General features: G+C 40.4%; 1 protein-coding gene across 1 annotated transcript in view; it reads right to left on the reverse strand.

The window, feature by feature from the left end:
- Window positions 1-25,370, reverse strand: part of SGTB (small glutamine rich tetratricopeptide repeat co-chaperone beta) — a 47,763-nt gene that overhangs the window by 10,174 nt on the left and 12,219 nt on the right. Inside the window, exons 3-5 of the mRNA XM_075541097.1 lie at window positions 25,124-25,227; window positions 12,497-12,566; window positions 10,138-10,237 (exon numbers count right to left, since the gene is read on the reverse strand). Of these exons, the coding sequence (XP_075397212.1) occupies window positions 10,138-10,237; window positions 12,497-12,566; window positions 25,124-25,227 (274 nt within the window). The remainder of the gene's footprint in view (window positions 1-10,137; window positions 10,238-12,496; window positions 12,567-25,123; window positions 25,228-25,370) is intronic.

Here is a 25,370-nt window from a genome sequence, read left to right on the forward strand (position 1 = left end):
GAACTAGTGAACGTCAAATGATCAATTTCACATTTTAAAAAGTTCAATTTAAGTTAATAGTACACGAGTCTACCAAAAGTTAACCTTAACTGAAACTGAGGCAATCGTGTTGGAAATGGAGGTGGGAACAAAGGAGCAGTTGGGAGGATGCTGGGAAAGGAGGCATCAAAAAAGAACCCCTGATCTTGGGCTACAGAGCCCGACAACAAGACAAGCAATGAAGCAGAGCAGGATCACACCCAGATGGACAAGGAGGAGGGGAAGGCGAAAGAAGAAAGAAAATCATTATTTCAACCCTCACGCATCCTCAGATCACTAACTGCGAGCAGGATGAAGGCCAATGGGTGCTGCTCACACAAGGAGGGGCGAGGCAGCTGAGCTTCTGAGACCAGGAAAGGGAAGAGAAGCCAGGCTGTATTTGAATCTCCTGTGAGATGAAGCCAAACAGAGCCGTGTCCGAGCAGAATAACAATGTGGTGCTCTCTCTGCCTCTGCTGCCTGGTTATCAGGGCAGAACCAATGGTCTTTCAGAAGAACAATGCAGTCAGTCACCAGGTTTTCAAATATCCTCCAGCTCTTTTACCTTACTAGAGGAAAAGCATGGAAATGATTTGTCTTCTATTTTTGGAGAAAATAAAGCAGAAAAACAACAACACATCAGATTTCTCACACTGTACGGTATGCATGCATCAAAGCAAACACCAATTCTTCAGCTGAAAAAGTCTTATATTGCCTTTGGGGCAGGAAAAAAAATATCTATATATAAAGTTAACACGATGCTAGGGACTTTGTCGCATTTGATCACTCTTCCCAATCACCTTGTGAAGTGATTAGTATTTCACTGTTGTAAAATGAGAAAACGGAGCAGTGGTGGCACAATGGTTTAAGCACTGGACATTGAACTTCAAGGCCAGTAGTTCAATCTGTTGCGTGGTAGAAAAGAGACTGTGTACTCCCCTAAAGAATGAGGCATAGGCTGCTAACCAAAAGTTCAGCAGGTTGAAACCACACGGGAGAGCAGACCTTCACCATGGACGTCATGTAAGTATGTACAACTGTATACACCATGTTTGCTTAGGACCTTCACCATGGACTTCATGTAACTATGTACAACTGTATACACCATGTTTTGTTTTTTTACACCATGTTTTCTTAGGGAGGAAAGACACGGAAAATGAGCAGCTAGCTTCATAGTATAACATACACCAAATGGTTTAAATCACACCCTCAATTATTTATTGTTTTACATATAAAATTATTGATGTAAATGCTTAATCACTTCAAAACCACCAGAAATCCTTGTAGTCCTTTCTGAACTCCTGGGAGGCACGGGGCTAGGCACCATGGGGAATACAAACATGAGGGGATTAAAAACTTGTAGGAAAGTTCCATTATATTTTAATTCCATCTTTCTGAAGGTTCCTCATAAATACGAGGCCCACTCTCTGCCCTTCACCAAATGAAATAAAACATAGATGCAAATAATGATACAGCAAAACATGATAAAGCTGTATAGATTTTATGGTACGGGCTTAAGAGTGTAGGGGAATAAAAAAAAGTATGAGGACAGTAAAAAAATGATTACTGCTAGAGTTCCAGTTGACACACGCATGGTTACATCCAAAAGAAAGCAGGCCTACACATGTCTCTGTGACCAGTGGATGGGTGCAGACCAGCCCTCTGATGCACTTGTTTTCGTTTCCTTAAGGTGACTTCAAACAAACAGTTCGATCAGAACAGTGGCTTTGAGGTGATCTGTTGGGCCAGTTAAAGTCGAGGTAAAGTGACCGGCTCAAAAGGTTATAGCAACAGTTTTTCGGGGGGCTCCCCAGGGGGTAATTTTGATAGATTCTCTCAAAGGATACAAGATGATTACAATTCCGAAGCCTTAGGAAGAAGTTTTAATTTTTTAAAAACTGTACTGGGGAGAAAAAGTCAAGAAATTTGTCCCAAGAATTTTTTTCCCGTCATAGCAATGCACCTACTCGTTCTTCAAAGTTGACAAGGACTGTCCTCAGGAAGCGCATTGGGAAACTCTATCCCGTCTGCCCTACAGCCCTGAGTATGTCCCTCAAACTCAACCAACATTGCAAAGAAATCCATTTCAGTCCCTTGAAGACCCAACGCTGCTGTTCTGACATGGCAGACATCAGAGAGTGCAGAAATCTACAGCGAAGGGCGAGAGTGCCCGGAACACTGACTTCAGTACTGTGTAGCCGAGGTCGGAGACAAGAAAACAATAGCTTCATGTCCTGCTGTGTTTGTGTGAGCAAGATTTTGTCCCACTGCTCTTTGACTTCCATGGAAGGGCTCAAAGTCAGCAGGGTCCTCAGAGGACAAGGTAAAAGATAAATGCTGCAAAAGACGCCTGTGTGAGTCTGTCTGACCAAAGCTGTCAGTGGGTCATTTTCTAATTTAAAAAGGAAAAAAAAAACTTACATAAAAATAAATATTGGTGAATCCTAGCAAGCTTAGATGTGAAAAATATTTTGACTAGTAAGAAAAGAATAAAAATGGAGCATTTAGCTGGCTAAGAAAGGTGACAAGGGGTAATTGTCAAAACCATTAGCTCCTGAGTTTTTTACAGCCTCAAAAAAGGACCTAAAGCTTTATTTAATATTTGCATTAAATGTATGAACAAAATTTACTAGGTTTTTCATGTTAGAATGCATGCTTTTATTACTTACTATTTTAAATGCAAAAGAGAACAATTATTATTTCATAATTTCAATTTAACAATGAAATAAAAAGCAAGCTTAGGTATTTCCATAAATCCCATCTAGTAGAATACCAGTAGGGGACTCTTCCTGATTACAGATTTCATTAAAAACAATTTATTTGCATAGTAAAAGTATGGGACTTGCTGCGCCCTTACAGTAAATTACTTAATTTGGCCCTTCTAGCCATATAGTCTTTCTGACGCCCACCACATGGCTGGGTTTCTCTCACTGCTATTGCGTGGATTCTGACCCAGCAAATGTGAGGTGCACGGGGCCCACCAAGGGAATCAGACAGTTGCCAATGATGTAAATAAGGTGCACGGCAACCTTGTAGGAGTGGAGTCATGCAAAGGTATACAGAACCCTGTCGTTGGAATTGGTCAGCTCTGCTATCCTGCTAGGCTTAAAATATGCCATGCCAGAAGAAAGAGGATCTCACGACCCCCTGGACGGGCCAGGAGTTGAATGCATTCAGAACCTCTGTGCTGAGAATCTCAATACAGGAAGGAACCAGAGAGCTGTGACCCCAGAGATGGCGAGAGATCAGAACAAGCGATGGCAGCAGAACAGAGAGCCTGATGGGAGACTGACAGGCTGGCTGCCTGGCCAAGAGTGAGAACACAGAATGTTTTCAGGCAGGAGGCTTGCCAGTAGAGTGAAGAGCTTCTCTCACGTATTGGCTGCGCTAAAAGAGCCTGCACAAGTAGGGCAGAGGCCACAGGGCCAAGAGGCCAAAGTCTGATAGAGGCATACTTGCAGGCACCCTTGAAAAAAGGCTGTCTGTCCTCAAAGAAGAGCTGAACTAGAAACAGGAATTGTTTGTAATCCTGAATCATATATAACCTGTTACTTCCCTAATATGCCCCATAACAGTATTGGTTGTAAGTTCTGTGTGGCCAATGTGACAAATTGTGGAACCCAGCAGAGAAGCAGAGTGTGCCATGGAAGGAAAGTAAAAAGCAGTAGCATGAAGGGCATGTCTGACCTTCACCTCACAGGAATCAGTCCCAGGCTGTTGATCTTAATCCTCTTTCCTACTAGTGAATTTAGATTCGGTCAGACATCACTGCCGTGTTACCACTACAGCTCGATAAGCAATGATCTACTAACACTGACACTTGGTCACGAGCTATATAGAGACACTCTCCAATATAGGAGAGGAGCCCTTGATGGCTTAGGGGTTGTGAGTGGGGCTGTCAACCACAAGGTCAGCAGTTTGAAGCCACCAGCTGCTCTATGGAGAAAGACGAGGCTTCCCGGTCCCACAAACACTGCATGCCTCGGAAACACAAAGGGGCAGGTCCGCCTTGTCTGGACAGCCTTCACCTCAACATAAAGGGGGTAAAACAAATCTTCACGACAAGACCAGTAAGCAGCATCAGGATATATTAAGAAAGTATTGCAGTATCGTTGATCCACAATCAACCAAGAAGGAAGTAGCAGTTAAGAAACAGGTGGTGGGGGAGTCCCCTCCTGGGCTCTGGCAGAAGAATACACAGAATCCAGCATGGCCTCTGCCTTAGCCTCTAGAGCCAAGGTTCGCTTTCCGCTTGCCCTGCTCTAAGGGACCCGCAATAGAGTTGTCCAAAATAGAGAAAATTGTCCTGGGTGAGCCAGAACAACGCAATGGCTGAAACGCAGGTGCCAGCGTCGAGACTCGGAGGTTTCGAACCAAGTCTCTGGCTTCTCCTGGTTAAAGAGCTGAGTGTTGAACAGTTAACATGGCACCATCTGCACTGACATTCTGTGTCTTGAGGGCAAGACAGTTAAGGAGGGCGCTGGGTCTGTGGCCCGTCAGAATGTGTGCGCAGAAAATGGAAAACTGCTTTAAATAGAATTCTTGTGCTCGCTCGGCAGCACATATTCTAACATAGAGAAGAATTCCTTGACACCAAAATGGATAGATTCTGCTGGGTTCTCAAGCTTGAACATCTCCAAGAATTTAAGAGATTGGGTCACTGGGGCCCATCCTCCCCATGGTGCTATCGTGAGACGCCTGTCTTGTGGTATTGGCCCGTACGCCCAACTAGATGAAGTGTGGTTTTCATCATGCTGACACATTGGATGACCATGAAGCTTTAATTATTTCAGGGCCACGGGTGGACACCGGAACATTCCCAGGGTAGTATGTATCCCCAGTATTGTAAAGTCGACCAAGGTGCCAGTCACATCATTGCAGAAAGGGCAACAGACGTGTGCTGAAGATAGACCGTCACTGTCCTGGGATCTATTGTGGCTGCCCAAACCAGGCTTGGCTCCCATCACTCCTCCTTTGGGCCTGCGGTGGTTATGTGCCGGCTACCAAGCGCGGGGCAAAGAGCAGGCTCTTAGCAAGATTCTTCGCCTGCAAAGAGTTACCGAGTTACCGTCTCAGATACTCACAGGGGCGGGTCTACCCTGTCCTACAAGGTCCTTATGAGTCAGCATCGATCACTAGATGTAGTGGGTCTGGGTTTGAGCTGCATCCATGCTGCTTTAACTTTCACTAGCACTATGCACACACGGGCCACCAGGTGGCGTAGTGGTTACAGAGCGCGCTGCTATTTGGTCAGCAGTTCAAAACCACCAGTCCCTCCACGGGAGAAGGACAAGTTAATACTCCTGTGAAGAGTTATGGATTCAGAAGCCTACAGGGACAGTTCTGCTCTGTCCTATAGGGTCTCTACGGGTCAGAATCAAGCCAAGGGCAGTGAGATCGGAGTTATGCACACACAGCTTTATAATAGGCTGTCCTTCGGGTGGAAGACAGTAAAGATGGACGTAATGTAGCTCAGAGGGGCGCTCTCCCTCCTGTTCCTTTCAGGGGAGCTGCCTTTGCCAGCTTTCCCTGTTTGCCATGGGGCCAGCTACCAGAACAAGCACATCTGTTAGCATGCAGCTTGTTACCTGGATGAAAACAAGTCTCACAGGTAAAACTTTCACTGACTCATGGATTGAACAGAAGGCTGATGAGCAAATTCAGTGTCGTCAACCCGATGGAGTCACTGTGCTCCCGTATGGTTTAGGAAGCAGGTGGAAGAATGTTAAACAGGTATGTAGACGGTCAAGGGCCCCCGAGGAGATGGACTAGAGGGACCAGTGAGAGAAGTCTGTCATCAGTACAGATGAACAAAAGAACAGTTGAAACAAAGCCGGTGAGAGTCAGAGTTCCTATGGGGCTGAAACCGTCCAGAGGGTGAGAAGGAGAATATGTAAGCCGCTGTTAAAGTCAAAGTAGCCGTCAAGTCCTCGCCATTACTCGGAAATTGTTCAGATTATTAAAGAATTATGCAATAAGCCTATTACGGCTAAAGTGTTCTTTTCTTCAAAGGTGCCCTAGTCTGTGACTTAAAGATTTTTAGTAGCATTTGAAATGGAAAAGCCATTCAGCATAAGCCTTTGAATTCCAGCCCCTCCCTCCCTCTGTGCTCAAAAGGGAAAGCACTTCACTCATGTAAATTCACTGCACTTCCTCACCTGCAGATGTAGCTGTTCTTTTCCAGGAGCATCTGTATGTGATGTTTTATTCTGATATCACTTATGTAATATTCTAGATATTAAAGAGTGTACATTGTTAGATTCAATATACACTCACATTTTGTTACCTATTATTTAATAATTCAGATTTAATCAGCTCAAATCAATATCGATGGACTTTTGGACAACAGTTTTCACAGAAGGTGTTTTTTCTTTTTGCTAATTAAAAGTAGGAAGTGATATATTGCATAGGGCAGATGTGCTACAAAAGATCTCCTTAATGTGCTAAATAGCGAGGTTGACACTTTGAAGACTAAGGTGGGTCTGATCCACGTGCGTGCGTGCTTTCAGTCATCTCATATGCATGCGAAAGCCGGGCAACTTCAACATGTGCTCTGTTCATCATGAGGGTCTTTATTGGTACAGTTAGAGGATCCACAAGTGCTCTTCACTTTTCAGCAAGCAAGGTTCCGTCACCTACATATCACAGGGAATAAATGAGGCTTCCTCCAGTCCTTATGCTGCATTCTTCTTCAGATAGCCCATCTTCTTGGATTATTGGCTCAGTTTACAGATTAAATAAGTATGACAAAAGGATACACCTACACCCTTGGTGCACACCTTTCCCGAATTTAAACCATGTAGTATCCCCTCTTCTTCTGCATGAATGACTGCTTGCGGTCTATGTACAAGGTACCTCAAAAGTCCCATGAAATATTCTAGGATTTCTATTCATTGCAATGTTATTCGGGAATTATTAAGATCTACACAGTCCAATGTCTTTGTATAGTCAATAAAACATTGGTGCCTTTTTGGCATTCTTTCTTTTTAACCAAGATCCATCTAATACTAACAATGATGTCCCTCATGCCACATCCTCTTCTGAACCCAACTGAATTTCTGGGAACTTCCTGTCAATCCAGCCATATTTAAAAGATCTTCAGCAAAATTTTCCTTGCTTGTAGTACTAATGAGATTGCCCAATAATTTCCTCATTCTATTGAGTCACTTGTCTTTGGGATAGTCACAAATATAGATGTCTTCAATATGGTTGGCCAGGTGGTTGGAGAAGGTCACCTTGGATGGGTATAATTATCCTAATTATGATCATAGTAACTCAATGAAAATGTAAATCCAATTAATTTAGAGAGGTTTTTGAAGTCTAAGACATTACTATAAGTGAAAAGGCAATTCTTATTACATACTGTCACAAAAATTTTAGATTGATTAATATAGTCATGCCCACCCTTCAAGGCCAGAACTGAACCTACCCCTGGGGACCAACTTTCAGTCCAACAATAGGAAGGCCTAACAAGTGAGAAATACACTCCTTAGTACAATCGACCAAAAAAACCCAAAAATCAACACTTGGCCCTAATCAAAGCTTAGAAGGCAGGAACGGGAATGAAAGAAGGACAAGGGAAACCAGAGAACTTGTGGAAAGAGTGCAAATATAGAGATGAGCTGGTCAGGGTACAGTATAGCACTGACTAAGCATACAGCTTTCCTCTAATTCTTTAATGCTTCCTCCCTCCCACTATCATGACCCCAGTTCTACCATACAAATCCAGCTAGACCAAAGCATGTACCCTGGTACAGATAAGAGCTTACAACACAGGGAATCCAGGACAGATAAACCCCTCAGGACCAATAATGAGAGCAGCGATACTCAGGAGGTTCAGGGGATAGTGAGAGAAAGGGGGAACCAAACGCAGTGATCTACATATAACCCCCTCCCAGGGGGATGGACAACAGAAAAATGGGTGAAAGGAGAGTGGTCAGTGTAAGACATGAAAAAAAATTATAAATTATCAAGGGTTCATGAGGGAGGGAGTGTGAGGGAGGGGGGAAATGAGCTGATACCAAGGGCTCAAGTAGAAAGAAAATGTTTTGAAAATGATGATGGCAACATATGTATAAATGTGCTTGACACAATAGATATATGTGTGGATTGTGGTAAGAGCTGTATGAGTCAATAAAATGATTAAAAAGAAACAGAATGTATATAAACTGCTGAATGGAAAACAATTTGGTCTGTGAAATTTTCACCCAAATTACAATAAACACATACAAATTAAAATAAAAATATAATTAATAAAAGTATTATTTAAAAAGTAAATAAAGTAATCATACCAAAGTAGATTTGAGGTGATAAAATTTAAATGTAAAGGAAAAATAAGAAATTAGAAGTCCAGTCTCTAAATGAAGAACACACTTAGCTAAAAAGCATTGGGGGTAAAAAAAATTCACTACATAAGTATTTTTAACTTTTATATAAAAAATTAAGAAGCCAATAATAACCTATGACAATAACAACAACCTATGATCATAACTTATGACACTGGAATGATCGTCTAATAGCTCTCTCACCCAGGAGTAGCCACATATGACATTTCAGATTGAAGTCATTAAGTTAATCAGTATAAATGGATTTTACAATAACTTTGAAATTTTAGTTCCTCATTATAGTAGCTACATTACCAGCGCTCAATGGTCATGGTGGGAACAAAGATACAGAGCATTCCCATCACTGCAAAAAGTCCAGTTGGATAACACTGATTCAGAGTGCATCACATTTTGAAAAGCATAATAATCATACAAAAAAATGTTAAGAAGCGTGTAGCAGCGGACATATTTGGAACGCAATCATTTACTACCCCAGTGAGAGAGAACCTTACATGCCAAAAAAGCCTGGTGGCTTTTCCCAGTCCCTTGACGAAGGACAAAAAGCAGAGTCTACAGCCCAAGATCACCGGGCTAAACTGGGAGTTTGCAGTTCTCGCTCATGGGAGATGAAGGCAAAGAAGAGACAAAGAGCCTCCGGTGAAAGGAGTTTTTTAAAAAAGAGGGAGAAGAAACACTCCGAGACAGCCCTTCCCCTTCGGCCTCCAGCCTCCGGCCAGCACCTTTCAAAGAAGCCCGAGAATGCTGATGACAGGCATCAGCCCACGGTGACAAAAAACTCAGCAAAGAAAGACACAGGAGTAAGTCTAATACCAAACAGGCTAAGGCCTGACACAGTGATCAAAATCTTAATTATACATGATCAACATTTGGAAAAGGTCCGAAGTCTCCAATAATTAAGTAAATATAAATTAGGTCAATTGATAATAAAATAACAAGATTACATTTTAAGTAGAGAATAATCGTGTGAATATCTGATGCTGGTAAGGGCATGCTAGGCATACTCATATCCGCCTAGAAGAGGGAACTCATTTCCTAAACAAGTTCAAAGAACTTGGAATAACTTTACAATCTGCATCAACACTTTCTTTCCTGTCTCTTCCACTAGCCAGCCCTGCTATGCACATTTCCAAGAATATGGCCAAAATATAGAAACTGTGAATTCTAGGGAAAATATTTAGAAAACAAAGTTGTTCACCAAAGCTTTACAATAATGGGAGAGAGAGGACACAAAGAAAGTCAATGTCCATCAGCAGAACAATAACCCCAAATCAAACTCACTGCCAGTCAGTCAATGCCAACTCATAGCAACTCTATGAGACAAGGTAGACCTGCTCCTGTGGGTTTCCGAGACTGTAACTTTATAGACAGTCGCTATGTAAACTAAAGTATGTCAGGCCAATCATTCAAAAATAACATAGATCATATTTGTCAAGCACAATGGGAAGTGCTAGAAGTTCAAAATAGAATCAGAAATAAAATAATCATTTATACTTATTTAAATAATGCTTACAAAAGATTTCAATAAAATGTTTATGATCTGCTATGTAAAAACATTGAATCTAAAAATATTTACCTTATGTGGAACAAAAGATGCCAAAAGTTTGATAACAGCTGCCTCTATTACGTTAACTTTCTACATTTATTTTTATTTTCCTCCTCCTCTCCCTTTTTTCTGAACTTTCAGACCTTTGTAAATGAACACACTTTACAGTTCTCTTTCAGAACTATTACTCCAAAGGTCTAAGAACAATAAGCTACCATGGTGTCAGCTTACCTGTTGCAATAATACACCGCATTATTTGGATCCAGTTCTAATGCCTGGGTATAACAATCCACTGCAGCAGCATAATTTTCTTCTTTCATGTGATTATTGCCTAAAATAATCAACATGTACAGTAAGCATAAAACACAGAAAAAGTATATTAAAGATCCAAAAGAGACACTGTAACTATCAGAAATACAGTAAATATGAATGGACCAGGCAGGAGTTTTCAGTTACACTGGAGATAAATCTTATTCTATAGAGTTGATCTTTTTCTTCGCCTTCAGTGCACATTCGTGAGCAGTGGAAAGTCTTAAAAAGGAATGTTGCATACCTAATACAAACCTCATTCTGAGAGTTCTGACGATCGCAGGCAAGCCCCGATCGCTTCTCTCCTTGGTCTCGCTCCCCTTGCTTAGAGCGGCCCCACCCCATTCTAGACGCCATACCCTCCTCAGTCACCTTCAATCCCTCTCATAACACACACCTGCTTGAATAGCCAGCCACTCAGGACTGCGGTTACGCTGGCAACCTATTCACACTGGCAACCTATTCACGCTAATTAGCCAGTAAGATGTTTGAAGATCAATTTCTAGAAAGATAAATTTCTAAATACCATAAGTAGCCCATGTTGTTGTTGGGTGCTACAAGTCGATCCAAACTCAAAGTCATAGGACAAAGTAGAACGGTCCCACAGAGTTTTTTATGCTGCAATCATTACGGGAACCGACCATGATCTACTTACCCAGACAGATGATGTTATAATCCCAAATCACACTGTATTCCCTCTCTTTGCATATCCAAGGGAGCTTCAAAATATTCTTGGAAAATGGAATTTAAAGATAATGGAAGTTTTCCATGAACTTTATGAAGCTCCCTTGTAAATCTTGGTATCTTGGTTTCTGTGTTTTATTTTGTTTCAGAAATGATACAGAACCCAGCTGGCACAGTGACTAAATCCTGGGTGGCTAACTGAATGGTTGGTGGTTCAAACCCACCAGCCACTCCCTGGGAGAAAGATGTGGCTGTCTGCAGCTATCTAGATTCACAGACTTAGAAATGTTTGATTTGTCGGCTATGGGCTTTGTATTTGGGTTCAGAAATGGTGTCAGCAAAGTACATCAGCACATAGGCAATTTGACTTAAAATTACATGAAATATTCATGAAAGAATTTAATGTTTAATGGAAATAATTTAATTTGATTTTTTTTTCCCAGCTCAGAGTTCTAGTGTGTGAACTCATCAGCGACACAACTTTCCAGAAAGCTTTGATCACGTAGATACTTACAACACACAGCCTGGATCAGCCTGTGCTTGACACGGTCCCCTCGTCATCTGATTAAAGGCAAAAATTCCATCTATCGATGCTGTAACCATGGCAAACGCGTCTTGTTCTGCTCAGCCCTGTAACTCATCTGACACTCAGTACGTCGTCGTAAGAGACTCTCCAGGGAATGCAATGTCCCTTGCAGGGAGAATAAGCCTGAGAGACAACACCCCCGCATCCCCACCCATTTGCTCACCAGTATTACTAGACTTAAACCACTGCTTCTTGGCCTTTTGGCTAAGGTCAAGTGCAGAGCTAAGCCAAAGGTGCTGCAGAAGATACTAGAAGGGAATATACTGTATCACTGAGGAGTTCCCACATTTACCATTTCTGAAAGAAAACTAAAAAGCAGAATGCAGATTCTCAAGAGTGAATTATCTGGTAACACCAAGACTGTTACAACAGCTAGAAATATAATATAATATAATATTGTAGGTGTAATATAATGTAATATTGTGGATAATCAAATTTCCAAGAATTCAACACCACCAAATGAACCAAAAATTAAGAAATTACTGAAAATCAGTTTCCCCTTAGATCAAACATAAGCATTTGGGATCTCACCATACAAGTAGCAAACATAAACATATAATCCTCTCATAAGTTATTTATCTGGCAAGTTTTGCTCTCAACAAATCTGCTTCTTTCACGGAAGCCTTTCTGTGTAGTCCAGCTTCAATGCATCATATTCATTTTTGTTTCCTGAGAAGCATGTGGGCTTAGGCTAACCGAATCAGGGCTGGGGAGACCAGTCCCGGGGCTGGGGAGAAGGACATCGTGCTTGCTAAGTGGCAGTGAAAAAGAGAACTTCAGCAAGCCTTTGACACAGTGGCTGCATCGATGGGCTCAAACATAAGAACAATTGTGAGGATGGCACAGGACTGGGCAGTGTTTCAGTTGAACACAGGCTTACTATGATTCGAAACAGACTCAATGGCACCAAACAACAAGTCAAGGCAGTGAAAACCAGAATTATACTGGCTGGTTGCAGATTCAGTTTCCAAAATCTTTACGAAAACAGTAATTTTTATATTAAATACTTACCTTCATCTTTTAATTGGTCAGCTTTTCCCACATCTTCAGGTACTGGGTTTGAGAGGGGTAGAATGTCATTCTGAAATTAGATAAAATTGAGTATATTTCCTTTTAGTTCCATAAAGAGTCACATCTAAGAACTAAAAGTAGATTATTGAATTATCCATATTATCACTAATCAACTACAATTCCATTCCAGGAAATTATAAACCAATTATACCTCCATGAAATCAAACATTTAAATACAAGTATTAAAAATAAACAGAGAAAATTCTTTATATATTAGAAATATGAATGTGGGGAACCTTTCTGGAAGGCAATAATGACAACTGCGAGTTAAAAAAAAAAGCAATTGCTTTCTCTATGCCCATCAATCTAATGAAAGAAAATAACAATCAAACCTAAAATCAGTAATACAAAGATTATATCAAAATATGATTATAGGATTTTCGTAGTAAAAAAACTAAAACAATATGTTTAATATCCTACACAGCAATACCATTAAAGTTTAAAAATCATTTTCAAAAAAAGATGAAAAACCCCAAACATTTATAATGTGATCTTATTATTTTTAAATGTGCACACATATGACAAAATAATAATTTATAAATTGTCAAGGGTTCATGAGGGAGTGGGGAGAGAGGAGGGAGGGGAAAAAATGAGAAGCTGATGCCAGGGGCTTAAGTGGAGAGCCAAAGTTTTGAGAATGATGAGGGCAATGAATGTACAAATGTGCTTTACACGATTAATGTATGTAGGGATTGTAATAAGAGTTGTTTGAGCCCCTAATAAAATGATTAATAAATAAATGTGCACATATGCACTTTCTCATACACATAAATGCATATATACACAGATTTTTTAAGAAAAACACTAGAATGGTATAATCCAAAAATTTTATAAGATTAATATTTGGAAATGAATATTTTAGTTGCTTTTTTAATCTCAATCCATCAGATCAATTTTTACAAAATAAAAATCATAAGGGAAAAATACATAAAGTTTCTGGTTTTTAGACCCTACTATCATGTCAAACTTCTTTTGAATTAATAAGGTTAAAATCAAATGCATTTATAAATACTAAAAAGCAAATGTAAAAATACCTTCACTAACACTAGGAACCCAATGCATTTTTCCATTTTAGAAAGGATTTTTTTTGTTTTTTTGCATTACTTTTAAACCTGAGTCTGAAGTTCATAAATTAGCTACAATTTTCAAGAAAGTATCATTTGTAGCCACTATGCTTGTGCACTAAGGAAGTCCTGGTGATGTTATAGTGATGTGTTGGGCTGTAACAGGCGCTTTTCAGGAGGAAAATGAGGCGTTCTAATCTCAAAACAGCAGGGGTAGCTATGAGTCAGAACGGACTCAATGGCAGTGAGTCATTTATGCCTATGTACTATATTTAAGATATATCCACCATCAGTCCAGTAGTGACTAAAGTTTTGATAGACTACCAGTGATCTCACATTGGAAATATTAGTTCCTTAGGACAGACAGCAGTTTGGGAAGGTGGAAGGGAGCCCAGGGAGAAGCACACTGACGAGGGCTTGAAGGCCCAGCGTCTTAGGTCGAGACGGACACTGTGCAACGCCCTGGACCACGTGCACCCCTTAAAAACACCCACCAACAAACGCCACGCATACACGCGAGGACAAGCCCAGGTTTCAGCACATTTTCTTTTTTTTTTTCTTTTTTTTTGGGGGGGGGGTTATAAATTTTTTTTTAATTTATTGGGGCTCATACAATTCTTTTCACAGTTCATACATATACATACATCAATTGTATAAAGCACATCTGTACAGTCTTTGCCCTAATCATTTTTTTCTCTTTTCTTCTTTTACATTTTATTAGGGACTCATACAACTCTTACCACAATCCATACATATACATACATCAATTGTATAAAGCACATCCATACATTCCCTGCCCCAATCATTCTCAAGGCATTTGCTCTCCACTTAAGCCCCTTGCATCAGGTCCTCTTTTTTTTTCCCCCTCCCTCCCCATTCTCCCCTCCCTCATATGCCCTTGGTAATTTATACATCGTTATTTTGTCATATTTTGCCCTATCCGGAGTCTCCCTTCCCCCCTTCTCTGCTGTCCCTCTCCCAGGGAAGAGGTCACATGTGGATCCTTGTAATCAGTTCCCCCTTTCCAACCCACTCACCCTCCACTCTCCCAGCATCGTCCCTCACACCCTTGGTCCTGAAGGTATCATCCACCCTGGATTCCCTGTACCTCCAACCCTCATATGCACCAGTGTACAGCCTCTGTCCTATCCAGCCCTGCAAGGTAGAATTCGGATCATGGTAGTTGGGGGGAGGAAGCATCCAGGATCTGGGGGAAAGCTGTGTTCTTCATCGGTACTACCTCACACCCTAATTAACCCATCTCCTCTCCTAAACCCCTCTTTGGGGGGATGTCCATTGGCCAACACTTGGGCTTTGGGTCTCCACTCTGCACTTCCCCCTTCATTTAATATAATATATTTATATATACATATATATACATACATATATACATATACACATATATACACATACATACACACACTTATATCTTTTTTTTTTGCATGATGCCTTATACCTGGTCCCTTGGGCACCATCAGCACATTTTCAACGCAGCACATTTTCAACGCAGTTTTTGTGGTAAAATTAGGTGCCTTGGTTGATATTTGGGTTGGAAAGAAAAGAAAGCGAAGCCTTAGCAAACCTGCCAATTCCTTACCCCTCGGGTCTAAACAGTGGTCTGAGTGGCTAACAAAGGGAGGAAAAGTAAAAGTAATGTGGACTTGGAATTTCTAGTGACATACAAGTTCATTTCAAACAGGCAAAAAAAACCCAAGTTTGGTTTTGAGTTTGTGTTACAATCTTGTTGGGAACGGTTATTTCTGGTGTTGAGTGTGCCTTGAGGCAATCTCCTATAAGATGTGGGAAAACAAACTCACTGCCTCTGAGTCTTAGGACTGAGCAGCTCTGCCTCTTTGGGCTTATTGGCTTTTTATATTTTTACAGTAAACAGCCCCTTTGTCTCCTTTGTAGCAGTCGGTGGGTTCAAGCCTGTGACCTTGCATTTAGCAGCTCAACATACAGACAAAGACACCACCAGGGCTCCTTTCAAACCCACTGCTATCAACCCGACTCTGACCCATGAAGTTTTTAGGTGCCATCGAGTCGGATCCAAACCAGAGGACCTTATGCACAATGTGATCCAATGCCCAGTCCTGCTTCATCCTCACAATTATTCCTATGCTTGAGCACACAGTTACAGCCAATATGTCAATCCATCTCCTCGATACCCATAGAGACCCTATATTTCTGAGGCTTTAAATCTTCGGCGAGAAGAAACACATCATTCTCCCTGTGAACAGTGTGTGGGCTCAAACTGCCAACCTTAGAGTTAGAAGCCCACCATAGAACCCACTGTACGACCAGCGCTCCCATCTGGGGCTGTAAACTATGTTAAAACAGCAGGCAAAAGGAGGAAAGATCGGGTGAAGTGAATGCCAAGACTCAAGATCTCCAAGGAACTAGGAAGAAAGAGGTGAAGGGACAAGGACTTTCTACCAGAACTGAAAGAGAGAGAAAGTAGGCAAGCCGTTCCCTCGCCAGCACCTTGAATCAGGGCTTCCGTTCTCCCGACCGTGAGACCACAAACCTCTGTTTGTGCAAGTCTCCCACTTGCGCTATTTCCATGACAGCAGCAGTAGAGAATTAAGACACTCGGGATGTTTTACAGTTTCAAGACAGTATGGTCCTTGAGTACTTGCTTCAAGTTCCTTCTATTCTGCTCTCTCACTAAACCTAAGTAATGCTTATGTACGGAATCGGGGGTGGAGGGAGTGTGGGGGGTCACTCTGTGTGTGTGCGCGTGTGTGTGTTAGGAAATGGCATATTGATAAGTGGATTCTGATCCATTCTGTCTTCCAAAGGCTTCTGATGAATGGAATGAATCTATCTAGTATCTGAACAGAACTGGAGGAGGAAACAAACAAACAGCAGTGTCCTAAACTAAAATGACGTACGTAACAACCACGCTGGTGAAACAATAATTGCTTTAATCATAATCTTGATGTTATTTCACATACCTTTTAGAGTTTGTCTGCCATTTCCTGCTGGGAAACACATATGTAATGCAGCCACAGTGGTAAACTAGGACTACTAGGAGATCATGATACCACCAGGAATACTACAGTAATATACTGTGGAGCCAGTCTCAAGAGACCATGCACTATTATATGCAATCAGAAAGATAAGGGGAAATAGGGCTATATTCAAACAAAATTGAAACGTCATTCTGAACTTCTTGGAGGCACGCAAAGCTGTGATGTCTTCACTACTAGGTGTCTGATGTCAATAATTGGAGAGTGAGCAGACTCCAGTGCTACCTCAAGCACAGGGCTCTTGGATACCTACGATTAAAGATGGTCTCTTTCAGGCCTGCCACTAAAATGGGGTCCCCTTAATCCACAGCCAAAGATGAGACCAGCAGCACCCATTAACAAAAGGAAAACCCGGGTATTTCCTCATGAGGACTAAGTAAAATCAAGCCACCAGCTCCTAGAACTTGTCATAACATCAGAATCCATCTCTGATGAAGTAACACACAACTGCATTAAAAACAAACACACACCCCCTACTGCACTATCCTTTTCCCAATTACAAAAAGAAGGAGTCGTTGACTCCAAGTCAGCATCTTCCGAGAGCAGGAACATGGCCAGCAGACAACGAGCGCGGGAAGATCGCGTCAGCAACCACTAAAGGGGCTCCACTAGGAGAGCTACCCCAACTTCTGGCAGCAAGAAATTCTAAGTAAACCCAAGTTTCCTTGCTTTTAGCTCTAGGAAACAAAGCCTAGAGAGCCACGTCCAGTCCAGTACTTTCAGCAATGTCAATTCCAGAAGAAAGTATAGATTATGCATTTCAGCTTCACTCCAGGATTCCTCTTTCTGCACTGAATCATACTGACAGACGGAATCTATGAGGCATCAAATCAAATCTAAACTCTATTGGAAAACACTCCTAAAGGCCAAGAAAGAGTCCTTGAAATAACTACAAGCTTTTCTTTCTTGTGTTTTGTTTTGTCATTGGTTTGTTGTTGTTGTTTTGTTGTATATTGTTGCTTGGTTGTGCTCTGCCTTGTTTTTGTGCATGTTATTATTTCCGCAAGTCTGTCTAAATAAGATAGGCTGGATGAACAATCTGGAGGAGAAAACAATGGGACCGACAGTTCCGGTGGGACATGGGAAAGGGGAAGGTGGGGGGAAAGTAGTGGTGTTAACAAACCCAGGGGCAAAGGAACAACAAGTGATCCAAAGCGGTGGTGAGGAGGATATAGAAGGCCTGGTAGGGCATGATCAAGGGCAATGTAACCAAGAGGAATTACTGAAACCCAAAGGAAGACTGAGCATGATAGTGGGACAAGAGGAACATCAAAAGAAATAGAGGAAAGAGCTAGGGGGCAAAGGGCACTTATAGAGGTCTAAATAAAGGCATGTACATATGCAAATATATTTATATATTATATATGAGGATGGGGAAATAGATCTAGGTGCATATATTTATAGGTTTAGTATTAAGGCAGCAGAAGGATATTGGGCCTCCACTCAAGTAGTTCCTCAAAGCAAGAACACTTTGTTCTATTAAACTGGCATTCAATGATGCTCACCTTCCCAACACAATTGCTGAAGACAAAGCGGGTGAATAAGCAAATGTGGTGAAGAAAACTGATGGTGCCCGGCTTTCAAAAGATATAGTGCCTGGGGTCTTAAAGGCTTGAAGGTAAACAAGCAGCCATCTAGCTCAGAAGCAACAAAGCCCACATGGAAGAAGCAAATCAGCCTGTGCAATCATGAAGTGTCAAAGAGATCAGGTATCAGGCATCAAAGAACAAAAAATCATATCATTGTGAATGGAGGGGGAGTGCAGAGTGGAGACCCAAAGCCCATTTGTGGGCCACTGGATATCCCCTTACAGAGGGTCTTGGGGAGGAGATGTAGCACTGATGAAAAATACAACTTTCCTCTAGTTCCTAAATGCACCCCACCCCCTGCCGACTATCATGATCCCAATTCTACCTTACAAATCCAGCTGGACCAGAGGATGTACACTGGTACAGATTGGAACTTGAAACACAGGGAATCCAGGAAAGATGATCCCTTTAGGACCAGTGGTGAGAGTGGCGATACCAGGAGGGTGGAGAGAGGGTGGGTTGGAAAGGGGAAACTGATTACAAGGATCTACATATAACCTCCTCCCTGGGCGATAGACAACAGAAAAGTGGGTGAAGGGAGATGTCGGACAGTGCAAGATATAACAAAATAATTTATAAATTATCAAGGGTTCATGAGGGAGGGGGAGTGGGGTGGGAGGAGAAAAATGAGGAGCTGATGCCAGGGGCTTAAGTGGAGAGCCAATGTTTTGAGAATGATGAGGGCAATGAATGTACAAATGTGCTTTACACAATTGATGTATGTATGGATTGTGCTAAGAGTTGTATGAGCCCCCAAGAAAATGATTTTTTTAAATCAAATCTGGAAACTGCTCAAAGATAATCTTATAGCCGATCTTGTCCATAAAGGCTGGAAGTCACAGATGCTGTGCGCAGGCATTAGAAAACATGGGTTTCAAAAAAAAAAAAAAACATGGGTTTCAACTCTGATTTTTCAGGGTGACCTTGGCACTTTCCCATTCTAAAGTGTCCTGGTAGCCACCAAATTCGATGAAATCGGTTTCGGAAACGGTGATTGAATCCCTAAAGAACTTATTTCTGCACACTTGCCTTCTAAAAACTGTTGTAAACTGGTATTGCATGTTTTAAGGAAACTTCAATTCTGATATTAGAAAATTTTAAATCTTCACTTCCAGTAAGCTGCTGGATAACAAAGACACAGAGATTACATGAAACATATACAGATGATAACCCTGGAAACCTCGGCTTCCGAGAAAAGGCTGGAGAAGTGGATCGAATAACAGCTAGGAGAAGAAGGTGAACAGAAGCGTTAAGAGAGGAGACAGACGGAAAGGGTGGACGATCAGCTAGCGTGAAGCAACACGGCGCTTTAAGCTTGCAGCAGCTTTGCACTGGGACAGCAGCGCAACAGCAAAAGCGCCCACACTGATGGGCTGATGACCAGAAAACCAACCCTTGTTTCCCACACTTCTGGTAAACAGAAGGATGGCCATGCTGCATCAAGGCACCTGCTCCTGTGATTTGCTTGTTTTCCTATATTGTACTATTTTTCTTCCTTAAAAATTATCTTCTTTTCTGTTGTTGTTATGTGTCTTTTTCCTTCCTTGTCCCACCTGACAGGAGTTGTCACTGTATTCTTCACCTTTCCCAACCACAGCCACACCTCCTGCAGCCCCACTCACTGGGCGAGGGCCACAACCCACTCTTGCACTATCTAATCAAAAATAGAAGCCAAAACCAACAGTGCCATCTACTCGATTTTGACTCCTGGCAATTCTATACAATCAACAGAAGGACATACTAGACAAATCTCTTCTCAACTCTGCTACAAAAACAACAAACAGATTTGAGCAGACACTGATGCCCTATCACAACCAAGAGACAGGTGGTGAGTACCCAAGAAAGCCTCAGTGTGCAATCATCAAGGAAACACATATCCAGTAACACTGCAATGGCCTCAAGTAAACATGCAATTTCACTGCAGAAAAAGAAACAAGACAGCATTGGGAGGGGGGAGGGTAGAGAAACAAGACAAAATAGCTCAAACAAATGACCAAAATAAAGAGCCAGAAAGCCACGTTGAGAGGAAAAATGACATTGGAACTACCTGGTAAGACATTTGAGAGAATAATATTTAGATACCTTTAATGACTTGAGAGAAAGATTGAGAAGGCTGAATATGAAATCAAGAAAAACACACAAAACATTGGAAGGAATAATAATAAAAATACCACCTAAGAGCAAATGGACAAAATAAAAAAATCAGAGATGATACCAAAAGAGCAAATAGTTTATGAGAAGATAATTGTATATACCAAGATTTCAGATATAGATAATATATTAAAGTGCAAAGGAGAAAATCAATTGATGGTTCAATCCCTAAAGGACTTATTTTTGCACATTTACAGACAATGAAATAAGTGATCCTAAAGACAAATCTCTCAATACTAATCTGCTCGAGCAGCAGTTCTCAACCCATGGGTTGCAACCCAGAGAGCAACTTGGGGATAAAAAAGCTCCCTACAAAAGAGAAACATTAAGACTAAGCTGTAATTTCTCAGGAGAAACCAGGAAGACATTAAGGCAGGCGTCCTCAAACTGTGGCCCACCGAGGACATTTATCACACCCACTGGGTGTTTTTGCCCTGTTTGTTTTTTTACTTCAAAATAAGATCTGTGCAGTGTGCATAGGAATTTGTTCATAGTTTATTTTTAAACTATAGTCCGGCCCTCCAATGGGTCTGAGGGACAGGGGACTGGCCCCCTGGTTAAAAAGTGTGAGGGCCCCTGCATTAAGGTAATGGGATATACAAATAAGGAAAAATTAACTGTAAACCAAGAATTACACACCCAGCAAAACTGACCTGCAAATACAACAGTTTAATTAGTCCATCATCACATAAACAATAATTAAAGGAATTTCTAAAAGCAAGCTCAACCTTCAAAGAAACAGTGAAGGAAGTTCCTCAGATAGAGAACCAACAATGGCACACAATAACCTGAGATTCATATACATGACAAATTACCCAGTTCACCCAAATATAGACGTAGAACAAATGAACAAGATTAATAGTAGGAGACAAGAAATATTCAATTGTAAACAAAGACAATTACATAGTTAAAGTAAATAGTATAGTTACAAAACTTCTAAATGAAGAGAAATTCAAGTAGACTTCAAGACTGAACAGAGTTTAAACTTGGGTAGAAATTAATAAATTGCAGAGTAACCTCAAAGAAAACTAATAATTCGTTCAATTAATTTTTTAAAAGGAAAATCATAGATTTAGTAAACACTAAGACAACAGAAATGAAGAAGAGGGCTAGAAAACCCAAACACAAAAATATTAACTCAGCACAGCAAATTATATGGAACAAATAATCCACTACACACATAAACAAATAAATAAATACACACACACAAAGAAAAAAAATTTTAAATGACAGCCAAGAGATACAAAGTAGGAGCATGAATAAGAACACAGGACCTATAAATATGCTGTCTATAAGAAATACAGTTTAAATACAAAGATAATAAGAAAATAAAAATATCCTAAAGGCTTGTCTCCAAACAAGCAGACATCTAAGTGAGATGTCAACTAAGTCCGCATGGAAGAAGCACACGATCATCAGTCACCAAAGGATGGGAATCCATATAATCTGAAGTCGAAGGAAAGATTATTGTGAGAATCTGATGTGCAGAGGCAATGGATGACAGCGGGAGCCCGAGATTCGTTTGTGGAACGACACAGGAAATAAGCCTAGGAGAACTCCTCCTGACTAAAATCGAGGGATGGGAGGAAAGGGGTCCCTACACAGAGTGCTTGGGAGAGAGGAGGATAGAAGGTCAAAGGCACAAATCTGACCTGAACAGTTAAGACTTTGTCAGCAGATTTCCCGTCCCCCCTTCCCCCATGATGCCAGCTGGGCCGATCTGCTTTCCAAAATGATCTCTATTTTTGGTTTGCATTGTTTGGTTTGGTTTTGGTTTGTTCCTATTCGGGGTCTCTCAGAGATGTTAGGTCACTGGAGGTCACCCTCTTGAAGTTAGATGAAATGCTCTTCCATTTTCCAGTATACGAGACCCAGGACTGATGAATTACAGGGACAGCAAGAAGACTAAAGGTTTGGGGGGAGCGGGCACAGTGGTGGGGGTGGGGTAAAAGGGAGATAATATGTCAAGGAGTCCATGTAGAAAAAGACCGTCTGGAAACTGATTGTGGTAGCAATTGTACAAGTCTTCTTGACGTGATGCAAAAATCTCAATTATGAATTTTAAAAAGAAATAAAAAAATAAAAATCAAAGGTTAGAACATATATGTCAAGCTAATTGTGCACCCAAAAGCACAGAAGATATTGATTTCTGATAAATTAGACTTTCAGAACTGAAAAAAAAGCACCTGTCACATGCAATTGGACTGCTAACAACAGCTAGGTGGTTGAAAACACCAGCAACTTGGAGAAAGTTGGGGTGACCGATCCTGAAAAGATTTACAGCCTCAGAACCTCTATATGGAATCACTTTGAGACAAAAACGACTTCATGACAGTGGGTTTAAGGTAAAGACCAGCATAAGAGACAAGATATTATACAATGATTAAAGTATCAATTGATAACGAGAACATAGCCATAGTAAATATCTACACACCAAGGGAAAAAGGCTCAAGATACATAAACCAACGCCTAACAAAATTTAAGTTAGAGTAGACTACAAGACTAGTTGGAAACCTTAATACACCATTTTCAATGAAGGACAGACTAACTAGAAGGAAATGCAACAAAGACATAGAAGAACTAAATAATACAGTCAGTTAACTTAACTTTTTAGAAATATACAAAACACTCTACCCAACAATAACAAACATTCTTTCCAGTGCATGTAGAACATTCTCCAGAACAAACCATAATTTAGGCTACAAACAAGCTTCAATAAAATTTTAAAACACTGAAATACTACAAAGTATCTTCTCAGATCATCATGCTACAAAATCAGAATTCAAAAGAAGATCAGGAGGAGCTGATGCCAAGGGCTTAGGTGGAGAGCAAATGTTTTGAGAATGATGAGGGCAACGAATGTATAAATGTGCTTTACACAATTGATGGATGTATGGATTGTGATCAGAGTTGTATGAGCCCCTAATAAAGCAATTAAAAGAAAAAAGAAAATGATGATGGCAAGAAATGTAGAAATGTGCTTGACCCAATGGATATATGTATAGATTGTGATAAGAGCTGTAAAAGGTAAAAGCCCCCAATAAAATGATTTGAATATAAAAAAATATTTAAAAAGACCAAGGAGAAGAAATCAACTGCATGGAAATTTAATAACACCATCCTTAAAAACTACTGGGCTATTGAAACAAAACATGATATCAAAATAAAATTATTTTAAAATAAAACACGATGTTAAAAAATTTCTTAAATCAAAAGGAATGAAAACAAAACATACCCAAATGTCTGAGCTACAGCAAAAGCAGTGCTCAGAGGGCAATTTATAGTAATAAATCCACACATCAAAAAGAACAAAAATCAATAATTAGAAAAAGAGTAGCAAATAATAAAGACTAGAGCAGAAATTAATATAACAGGAAAATAGAACTAATGAACAAGACTAGGAACCTGTTCTTTGAAAGGATAAATAAAATGGACAAACCACTAGCAAATCTAATAATAGAAAAGATCAAGATATAGATAACAGGAATAAGAAACAGTAATATCACAAAAGAATCAACAGAAATTAAGAACTATATTATAACAAATTTGAAAACTCAGAAGAAATGGACACATTTTTTTTAAATGAACACATTTTAGAAACACATTGTCTAAACTAGAATGACAGAAGTAGAAAAATTGAACAGACCTGTAACAAAAGAAGAATTTGATCAGGTCTTTTAAAAATTCCCAACAAAAACTGTCCAGGTCCAAGGGGCTTCCCTGGTGAATTCTACCAAACATTCCGAGAAAAGCTGAAAACAATTCCACTCAAACTATTCCAGAATGGAGAAAAAGGCAGGATACTCCCAAATTCATTTTGTGAAGCAAGCCTGCCTATCCCTAATACCAAAACCATTCAATGATTTCACTAAAATATATATATATATATATATATATATATATATATATATATATATATAAATCAAAACCCTTCATGAACACAGACTCAAAAATTCTCAGCAAAACCCTCGTCAATAGAATCCAATAACATATCAAAAGTTAATGCATCATTGACGAAGGAGAATTCATACCAAAAATGTAAAGATGGTTGAATATTAGAAAAATAATCAACATAATTCACCACACAAATAAGAAGGAGAATAGTATGGAACAAAATTCAGCATTATGAAAGAGACTAGACTTACTGGTTGCATAGAGCCTTGTGAAAGCCCCAAGACTATGGCCCTAACCCATCGGGTCTAGGAATGAACTCATGCCCATGGCTCAATTCTCAGCCTAACAATAAACGGGTCTGTGGGAGAATAATAACACCAGTAAGGTGTGAGCAGCTTAAATAAACAACCATGAAGTCAGGTCAAATGAGCAGCATTTACCACAGGCCACAGTTCAGAAGGGTTGAGAAAGAAGGCGGATTGGAACCAGTAAACACAGGGAAGAATGGGATCCGTGAGGTTACATTGTGGGGATTCCAGGCAAACCGATGAAACAATGTGTCTAAGTAGTGAATTGAAAACTGACTTGCTCTGTAAAATTTCACCCAATTCATAACCAAAATAAATGTATTTAATGATAACGTGGAAATCTAAAACTTGTTATAATATTACAAGATAGCTCCTCATGTCCCAACTGATACCCCCCCCCACAGTATCTATATCTAGCTTGTAGTATGGAAGAAGTGTGTTTCCAGACCAATCCCCCAACTATTTAACAGTGCAATACAAACCCATAATGCTTACGCCAGGTGCTAATGAGAACACAATGGCTGCTTACCTTGCAGAAGGAATTGGTGAACATTTCCGCCAAAGGCTGTGGCACTGCCAGGTGTGTATCTTCTGAGCTGATCTTAAAAACTGTCTCCAAGCACTGAATTGCAACTTTGAAATAAATTTTAAAAGTGAAAAAACAGCAACTTAAAAAAGAAAACCACCTTTTTTTTTCCTGGTAGGATTGCAATCTGTTATGTTTCAACCTCTAGCATCACAGAACATAAGGAAACGAAATGGTTCAGCTGCAGAGA

Source organism: Tenrec ecaudatus, chromosome 2 (genome assembly GCF_050624435.1).
Source record: "Tenrec ecaudatus isolate mTenEca1 chromosome 2, mTenEca1.hap1, whole genome shotgun sequence".
Lineage (NCBI taxonomy): Eukaryota > Metazoa > Chordata > Mammalia > Afrosoricida > Tenrecidae > Tenrec > Tenrec ecaudatus.